Source organism: Pinus tabuliformis, chromosome 8, assembly GCF_031772625.1.
Source record: "Pinus tabuliformis cultivar Carrire ecotype Pingquan chromosome 8, CPIR1, whole genome shotgun sequence".
Lineage (NCBI taxonomy): Eukaryota > Viridiplantae > Streptophyta > Pinopsida > Pinales > Pinaceae > Pinus > Pinus tabuliformis.
The window spans coordinates 2,070,282,404-2,070,292,777 of NC_142294.1; the positions used below are offsets into that span (position 1 = coordinate 2,070,282,404).

At 34.1% G+C, this 10,374-nt stretch overlaps 1 protein-coding gene across 3 annotated transcripts in view; it reads right to left on the reverse strand.

Annotated features, from left to right (window-relative positions):
- LOC149244781 (centromere protein O) overlaps positions 1 to 7,279 on the reverse strand; it is a 190,475-nt gene extending 183,196 nt beyond the window's left edge. The window contains exons 1-4 of one of the 3 annotated variants that reach the window (XM_089374994.1): positions 7,059 to 7,279; positions 3,690 to 3,737; positions 2,647 to 2,692; positions 2,489 to 2,537 (exon numbers count right to left, since the gene is read on the reverse strand). In XM_089374994.1, coding sequence (XP_089231120.1) covers positions 2,489 to 2,537; positions 2,647 to 2,692; positions 3,690 to 3,737; positions 7,059 to 7,124 — 209 coding nt within the window. In that variant the 5' untranslated portion in view covers positions 7,125 to 7,279. Of the gene's footprint in view, positions 1 to 2,488; positions 2,538 to 2,646; positions 2,790 to 3,689; positions 3,738 to 7,058 lie in introns of all 3 variants that reach the window. The other 2 variants (XM_089374992.1, XM_089374993.1) reach the window with 2 other exon arrangements.
- Between the last annotated feature and the right edge of the window lie 3,095 nt (positions 7,280 to 10,374).

Here is a 10,374-nt window from a genome sequence, read left to right on the forward strand (position 1 = left end):
TCCTTGCTAAGCTCCCTTTATAATCTTCATTGAGTCCAAATACCTAACCCCAATCTTCGTTCTAGAACCATCTTGAAGATCAACAGTTGAGATTATCCTTAGAAAATAACTCAATAGTCCACAATAATAAATTTACTTTAATTATTGTATTTTTCCTAAGTTAGACTTAAGAAAGAAGTCATAAACCACAAGAAGAGGCAAATAATGTCTTCTACATGCTAAGACACCAAGTCGATGCAGAAGACCTTCCGATGCTACCACTCACATTAACAATACAATCCCTCCCCTCCTTCTCTATCTTCTATAGTCCCTCAAATTCCTTCACCATGACTCCCTTGACTCCTTCCATGGCTCTAGTACCATGTCATAGATCCACACAAATACAAAAGGCAAATAACAAGTGAAAGAGACAATTTCGTTGGATGATACAAAATTACAATGCTTAAAGGATAATTAAATTGTCATCTTTATAAATTTGGCAAAGTACAAACTCCCTAAACACCTGATCACCTAATCTATGGTTGTATTACTTAAGTCATGACTTGTATAACATGATTACATTACAACATGACTTTATAATCATGAATTATCTCTGGTGATTGGGAAGAATAATTGTTATCCTCCCCACCCAGGTTCAATTCTTTCAGGTGACATGTTGAGTTCATATCTTCGACCCTTGTTGTACATCCTTGTGTCCTATGGAATATCTTACCCTTGCCTACGGGCTGGAGGGTGGGATGCCTTATCACATGGAACAAAAAAACAAGTGACATGTTGAATTCATATCTTCAACCCTTGTCGTTGTACACTTGTACCCGATGGAATATCTTACCCTTGCCTATGGGCTGGAGGGTGGGATGCTTTGTTACATGGAACAAAAAAACAGCATGAACTTTTTTTGTCAAAAAAATATATATGAACTTAATGTAAAAACCTAGGCTATATAATCAAATTGGGTACTCCTCAATTGCCACATTATAACATAGCTAAAGCCTAATACAACTAATCAAACACTCAGTTCCGTCACAATGAATGGCCATTTCCATTGCTTGGTTGGGTGTCCTTCGTTTTGGAACAACTCAGGTAGCTGATTGCTTAATCAAACACCAAGCAGTTTGTTCAGTCTTATACAGAAGCAGGGGCACAAAGGGGTGATATCTTATTGTATCTATTAATATGGGTGAATAACCTTTTTGCAATTATTAAGTGCTATTGAGACCTTTTTCTTCTTTTTTAACAATCAATTTAATATCACGAATCTAATAAATCTACATGAAAATCAATCTTTGGCCAAGCTATTATATCTATTATATATGCCAACTATTGTTATTGAAACAATACTTCTAAAATAGTCATTTATATATGTTTTAGATTAGGCTGATCTAATACAATGAGATTGCACATTGGTAAACATTATGGTGATCTCATACAATAGGATAGCCCTTTGACAAAATATCAATTCAAGGTATGCACGTGAAATGCATGATATCTTTAAAGTGTTTAACATTTTCAGTGTGATACATGATGTGCATGTTATATTCCAGGGGCCTAAAGATAAAACAAGAACAGAAATAAAGTCTTCTATGACCAGACAGTTCACACCAGAGACCCCTGCAGAGTTAGCAACTTCGATCCTAGGACAGTTTATGCCAGAGCAGTAAGCATCCTTCCACCTGGCCACCTTTCCAAGACAGAGAGACAATCCCCTGACCAAATCCAGCTCCCCAGCCAGTCCTCTATCCAGAGAACCCTTCAGCAGCCAACCTCAGACAGTAAGAGAGTTGTACACTCGACAGGGAAAATTCACAGAACAGCCCCCTTTCTACTTCTTCCAGCAACAGGCACTTGAGCCTTGAAGCTCTTTTCCTTGGACCCTCTTCCCAGAGCATTATATTTCACTCTGACTTTGAACCAATAGATCCTAGAGCTCATAGAATAACTTGGCTTTTCCTTTTATAGGAGTGGTCTTTGCATTCTTGCCATGTATCACCACTTATGTACCTTGACCTAATTTTGCCATTTGCTGGACATTAATAAACTTATCTTATGTATCTATCTATCTTATCTTTTTATCTATAAAGGAAAAATTATGGCCATTCAAAATAACTAGCAGGTGGTGGTCCTCTACAGATCTTTCACTTGTCTCTTCTACATGTCTTTGCCCTCTTTTATAAGCAATAGAAAGATTCTTTCACCAATGCTATCAACAACAAAAACGTCTGTCATGCTAATATGTAAGCTTTGAACATATAATATATGACAAAAACTGTCCTTGAACATGGAAAGAATACTTTTACTTTGGTATTGATGGACTTTTAAATAATTTTCAGCTGTGCTGTTCAGAGAACAAGCACATTTCCAATGTGACAGAAAACACAACTAGCGTCTGCCAAAAAAATATTTTAACAAAAAAGTATTCAAGATTTAAAACAAATCAGACTGCATCCAATGCTATAAATACATAGGCAACACACTGTAGAAAACACACCTTGTTATATTCTCTCTTAGTTGTTCATGTTTTCTAAGAATGTTGGATACTGCAAGCAAAACAGCTATAAGTTAGAAGTCCAATATGATCACGAAAGATTGGAAAAATACTCACAAAACTAAATTCAATTAATAAGTAAATCTCAAAAAAAAACTTACATCTAACGCGTGTAGTCTCCAAGGACAAATCCTCTCGCTCAAAATTCTGTGTCAAAATCAGATGTATAAATGTCCACATATCCCATGAAAACACTTATCCTCTTGCTCATAGTGGCAGAAGTGTCCTCAGACACGTAATTTTACTAAACAGAAAAAAATAATTACATAATTTGATTTTGCAAAAGTTTACACCCGAACATCTAAACAATCTTGCAATGAGCTATTTATAAGCTCCATGTCCTAACTACCTCTAATTATGGATCACTTATTAAATAACAAGTGTCCATTTACAATAATAGCTATTCAAACCAACTAGCTAACAAATCTCCTAAAATAGAGCCTAAGGTACGACACATTTGGAGAGTCATATCTAGTTACAACAATATACTAATTCTAAATAATTAAACATTCTAGAATAATAATTATTAATTTAATATCTTAAATTAATAATTATTTTATTCTAATTTTATAACCTATGAAAAGATAGTATTTTTGGATCATCTAACAGCTCAATTGTGCATAAACAACAAACAAACCTCTCAAGAACATCCTTGATTCTCATGCTCCTACAGAGAAGGAAAGTTGTGTAACAAGTGTTTCTCCTTAACCCAGGTATTCATATACCCTCCAACCAAAATAAATAATCCCTAAGAATGATTGCAGGAAGAACATATGAAATTTACCCCCCATAATTTGATGCAATTCACAGCAAAAACATGTATGCATGCATGCATGTATATCCGTGACAAACGTGTTTCCCTATCAAATACTGAAAACCCCATTTATTAAAATCATTATTAGTAATTAACTGTTATATAATGTTTCAAAATGCTTTTCTGAAATCAATTTACTAGCAAACCCAGTGTCTAATTGATATAACAATGAAAGCATTGTCAATGATAAGCACCATAACATCACTTTTCTCAAAATTTAGCATACGTGCATCTTCCTCAAACATCTCCATTTTTCTTACTACACTTATACTGCTAGAGAAGGATATGCATAGATACAAAAGTTAAACACGTTTGATCAATGTTACATACAACTTCTCCAGACAATGCTCGAGCCTGTTTTCGAAGATGCTCCAAATGCTGCAAACATGCCAGAAACAATAACATCCAATCATCGTTGCTTCCATTTCAATATAGGAAAGAGCATTGCATAATTCAGAAACAAAAGGGTAATATTTAAAAAACTAAAGTAATAATCAATAGCAATCATTCGTCATGAATATCACAAAAACACAATAATATTTAAGAAGACATAAAGTATTGAATATTTCATTGTGGTATAGCAATATGTCTATCCTGGTCATATATTTTGCACATTCAGAGATGATATGCAGTATAAAATGCAACAAAGAATGTACTTTCTCTACACAGAATGAAAACTTTATCTTTGACAGGTTTTTGGTTAGGTTTCCAGAATGCAAATCAGCTATTCAACTATGCAGCCCATAGAAAAAAATCAAAAAATGCAGCAGCAATTACAGGCAGTATACCATAATATATCACTCCCACTAATTTTTTCTTTTAAATCTAAGCCGTGTATGCATAGTATTACAAAACTCAAGAATAGGAATAAGAAGATTCTAAATGCATATGTCACGTCTGGTTTTGAATAGAATAGCTATAGAAAGAATAAGCCTTGAGGGTTAGCTCAATTGGTCAAGTCCCATCGTTAAAGCATCTTTTGCTATTGAGAGGTCACGGGTTCAATTCATAGTTTTAAAAAACGGAACCGAGTTTCAAACTGGCCGCCTATCTGACCGTGATTCGAACTGGAACCAAATTCAATAAACCAGAATTGAAAAAAATACATAAAATAATTATTTTTAAATATATATATATATATATATATAAGATTACAAACCATGATCTCAAACCATTAGAGACAAAATATGCAAAGTCTGCTCATCTATATACCATGTAAGGGTGCATATATCAAAATGGCACCGAGTGCACTACATATCATCAACAAAATACATAAGCAATGAGGTTCTAAATGGCCTCTAGAGTCCAAAAACAATGCTACAACTCAAGCTGCTAGGCCACTAGCCTACAACAAATCACTCATCAAACTCAAGCTTCCACATTAGCTTGATTGCTTGATAATATCTCAGAGTTTCCTTAATAATAACATTTTTGCTAAAGTTTTGACAAAGGAGTTCAATAATCAACACCATCAACGCTGGGGTACACATAGAGCTTATTGCTCTTGATTAAATGCCAATCACATACCCTCACATGATATTATCTAATGAAATGTCACAACATCTTGAATCATTTCATCGTAATGTTAAAATTTAAGTAAAAGGATGAAACTGAAAAATAAAGGAGAATGCCACTTTTGTTGGTTCTGCCTAGTATATTCAGTGGATGTAGTGGTCAATGATCTGCAAGGTCTATGAACCACATAGTAATATATATATATATATATAAAGAGTGATATTAGCAACAAAGAGCAAACTAATTGGGCAAAGATTCTCCTTTAGATCATTGTCGAGGACAGATGAATGTTGACATGTAATATACAATAAAACGTTGGTTCATGTTGTCTCTCGAACTTGATGGATATGAAGTATGAAGTTTGAACTATTAAGAGCACGCTAAATGTGCCAGAACAAGCATCGTTTACGTCTTAACATTAACGATAACTTTGTTCATTATCAGAACTCAACATTTCAATAATCCTATCCAAAACTTGATGTTGCAATGGTTATTACCGAACTTTAACATAACTTTGAGATGACTGGCTTGTTTTTAGCAGAAAGAAGACATGAAATGATTATACTACAACATTTATCCCAAGTTTGTGATGCCCATTTTTATATTATTAGTCACCCAGATCCTGCTCATTATCAAAAATGATGGCCATGAAAATTGGAGGCAAAAGTCGCCATTGCCAAAAATTTGTCATGAAAAGGAATTGAGTAAATTTTGTTATAATATCATATATTCAAATTTCAAACAGAAAACAATTATAAACATTTGTTACCCCTTCAAATTTGATCCAAATATAACTCTAACTAAATGTCAAGACTAAACATATGTTAAAACAATTATGTAGTTTTCAAAAACATATGTACGCGTATGTGTTTTCAGAAAAAATGAATCCTAACCACATTTTGCTGAATTGTAGAACAAACAACAGAACCTGGCCTGATTGATTTGCCACAAAATTCGCCAATACTTGGGAGTCCACGAATTATGAATTTTCTGGAAAAAAAAAATGATCAAAAGCGATGACTAAGCTTGTGTCTATGACGTTCACATAAAAATAGGGTTTTTCAACAATGGCTGAAAAACTCAGTTTTCCAATCATTTTACTTATCTGCCGGGAAAATATACCAATTTCACTCTGTTTTGCATGTATCTAAGTGGCTTTTGTTAACTTCGGGCGGACATGTGGAGTAGATGCGCAGCTCACACTTCTTGCTAAAGTCTTCTGTATCAATTTTGTATAATTTATTTTTAACAAAAATACCTGGGCAACAGTAACTTCAAACAGAGCCACTTTCCACTTATATTTAATTCACTGCATCTATTGACTGTCAAAGTCGATGGGACTTAATTCACTGCATCGATTGATTGTCAAGATCGCTGGGACTTAATTAACTGCATCTATTGACTGTCAAGGTCTCTGGGACCTCCACCCAGTCTCGGATGCAATCATTCTACGAGGGCCTGCCTCTCGGGATTTGACCCTATACCATCTTGCAACAAACACACCACCTTGTAGCTAGACCACAGCCCCACGAACTGCAGCAATTTTGCATATTGCTCAAAATTTTATAGGAAATGCACTCGCAAAAATCTTCTTCTTCCAAAACAGAATATAATTATTCGTATCACACCGTCAAACATTCACTATCCATGGAGGCATTTCAAGGACTTTTATTTCAAATGACTGGCCGAATGAAAGCGATTAGAACAGAAAAAGCCAAAATATTTTCGAGCACTAATGGTCGGGAAGTGAATAAAACGCGAATATAGTGGGTAAAGGGGAATTGTGATCACACATTGCCTCCATGACAGAAGCTTTAACCTGAAAATGGATCTATTTAGTGCACTTATGCTTCAAACTGTGGCTGCTGAATTAACACCGTGAAACCTAATTTCATAACAAAATTTAAATTGTGAGAACATATCTGGTAAAATACAGCCCTCCGTTACCAATATCACCATCAAAGTCTAATCCTGCAACTGAATCCTTGGAATTTAAAAGCGAAAAGAGAGGCAATTAGAGGTTATCCTTGAAGTTCCAATGTAAAGCGAGTTTATTTTATAATTGGCGGGCCAGCATTGGCTCGTGGAAGGTTAGCAGGTCGATCCCAATTGACTGACAAACAATCTGAAACTCAACCGACAGCATAACAGAGAAAGAAGAGATAACAGTAATTGAATTGCTACCTTGATGGTGTTGTCGCCGAACACGCGTTTCTTGCGTTCGCCTTTTCTTCTCTCTGGCTCCTCCATTGCGCTGCGTACCGGCGACAATGCTAGTTCAATTCAATATCGTGTATACAGTAATATGTTGTCAAATTTATGCGCAATCAGGTCCGAATCGCTACAGAGTTTTATCCGAGACGAGGCTTTTATATAGAACGTTCACAAGCTCGCGAATAAAAATAGAAGGATTGCATTTGACATGGTCATATATATAAAAGGTTCACACTAGCAACCATTATTTGTGAGCGTTGGAGAGAGAGTGTAAGGAAGTGTTAACTCAAGTGAGAAAGTAGGTTATTAAATTAACTTTGAACCGGTAAGAAAAGAGGTGAGATGAGATATTGTTATTAATATCTATAAAGATAATACCAATACCTAACCATTAAATAAGGTGACTAGTTAGTTAGAAAGACAATGCCATCCTTGATTCTTTTAAGGAGTGTTTAAGATAAAATATTAGTAGGCTAAAAAGAAGGTTAATATGACCATTAAATAAGGTGACTAACAGTTAGTCAAAAGGTAATGTCATCTTTAATGGTTTTAAGAAGTGTTTAAAGGGATGTTATTGATGGAAAGATAAAATAATGTTGTTAATATTGAATTGCTTAAAAAAAGGAGTTGTCTATAATGCGACTTTTTGGAGGTTAAATCTTGATTTGTTGCAGTTAAAATGGTTTTTTAACTGCATATTTGGATTCAGCACCCTGGGACCTATCAAACTTGCGATTCCAATAAATTCCTGCCGGATTTAGTTTAGGGGAGAAAGAAGGTTATTGCGTTCAATTTTTAATAACAAGTAAAAAGAAATCGTAAAAATGGTATTATTCAATGTTTTTATAATCAATAAAAAATGGTAAAAATGGTATTATTCAATGTTTTTAATCGTAGTGAGGAAGGATGTTATGGCATTGAAAGATAAGATAATGTTATTAATATTTTCTCACCAAAAATAAATTGCACTTCTCAAAGTGAATTAAATTAAACTATTTCAAGAAGTGTTGATGTTATTGCATTAATTGCAAATGAGAAGGATGGTGTTGCATTAACTTAACCCTAGTGGGGAGAGTTGATTGTTATTGCATCAACTCAAACGTGAGAAAGGATGTTAGGGCATTAACTCTTAAACCAATAAGAGAGAAGAAAATAAAATTAATGTTATTAATATTCAACCATTAATAAATAAAAAATGAGACTAGAGAAAATGAATTAAAAAAAAAATTGTTTTGGGGAGGATGGGAGGGATGTTCATAGGGAAACCTGAATGGAATATTAAATTTAAACCGCTCTAGATCCATCTTAACTCAGGATCTCTACGAAGCACGGAGGGCGATTAAATCTCTTTTCACTTTAAAAGAGGTTTGCACCTAGATCCCAGATCCCGATGAGAGCTTAGTAGATCCAGAGTTAAGATGGATCTAAGTTATTTAATTATTAATTATAATTGTGCTTAGAGGAACTCTCCAACCCAATATGGTAGAGATGTAACGTAATGTAATGTCTTGTAAACAATTTTATTAGATCAAAATAAAATAAAAATAAAAATAACTCTTTGTTAAACATTTTTAGTTGGTCAAATAAAAGAAAAACAAAAATAACTCTACTTTAAAATAAAAATAACTTTAAACTAAAATAATAATGTAAACTTGAGCATTTATGAAATCTCATGGTATTGAACCATGGTATTCATGTGGAATATAACCTATTTAAAGGAGGAAATTAAACCAGCCTAGATCCATCTTAACTCTAGATCTACCAATCTCATGGTATTGACCCATGGTATTCATGTGGAATATGACCTAATTAAAGGAGGAAATTAAACTAGCCTAGATCCATCTTAACTCCAGATCTACCAAGAGACCCAGTCAAAATGTTTTATTAATAATTGTAATTATTATTATTTTTTAATTTTATTTTATTTTATTTTTATTTTTATGTGATTTGATGGAGTCAAAATGTTTAATAAGATAGGACAAGACATTACAACATTTCTTCCATACTGGGTTGGAGAGTGTGGATCAACATAAAGATATGGAGAAATAACTAGTGGGTTATGAGGGGGAGAAGACAGTTTTCCAAGTCAATTTTGGCATAAAGGAGGTGGTAGAGATATGGTAGGATTCCAGGGCTTACCATGAAAACATTAAGTTAGAGGAAGACACAATTTTTCCATCAAACATTTTATCTAGGTCATCGTGGGATACATAAGCTTGGTGCAAGCCTCCTTGTTCATAGTAATCCTTCAAGTCATCCATTACTACATCAACAAGAGAGAGATGGTGGAGCAAGTGGATGCGACAATGAAAATCCTTATATAAAAGGATAATATTGGAGTTCAAGAAGAGTCTTTTCTACAAGAAAACGTGAATTAAAGTGGGATCCACAAACATGAAAAGTAAACTCATCTTGGATCTATGGATGTAATATGACACCTTATAAATTATGTTGGGATTTCAAATAGGCATGGTGGTGTGCTCTTGTGGCTAAATCCATGGTTAGACATAAAAATAAATAATACTCTTGTAAAGACTCTTGACCATCACGTGGATAAAACAAAATTCTAGGAAAAGAGTGAACCAACTAGACCAAGTATTATCCCTAACAATAGAATGACTCTCAAAATATATCCAAAGCTTCCATAATTGTACATATAAGTTTGTTATTGTAGAGCACTCTCACAACACCAAGAACTTAATTTTCTTTGACAAAGCCAACATACTAGCCTCTAACCCCTTATTATCCACCAAAGTCATCAGAGAAACACTTGAAATTGATAAAATCCCCAACAACTTCAACTAATATTATGGCTACAAGCTCAGCAACTCGTGGAAACCCATGATCCATCTTATCCCCTTTAGGTCTTAGTCTTCCTTAATCTTTTCCCTCCAACTTTGTTTCCTTGTCCCTTATTGATTTTTCATGGGATCTTCTAACTAATAATTACTTCTTATGATTCCTTAAGTTAATATTTTCTTGCATTCACATTCATCATAAAGAAATTACACAAAATATCTCAACAGTAGAAGCAGAATTCCAATAAGATCATGAAGAGACAACGAAACAAGAAACATGAGAATTTTACCCTAGGAAAACCCACTTAGGGGAAAACCCGACAACCTTTTCCTTAGAGAAATTATGCAATTCAATAAGAGATACAATCTGACCCTTTTAGTCAATAGAAAAATTGACCAATAGCAAAGCCCAAGTCAAACCTGGTCAAAATTCTATCCAGAGATAACTCTACTCAAAATTTGGTTTGCTCCAAAGTTCAATCTCTTGC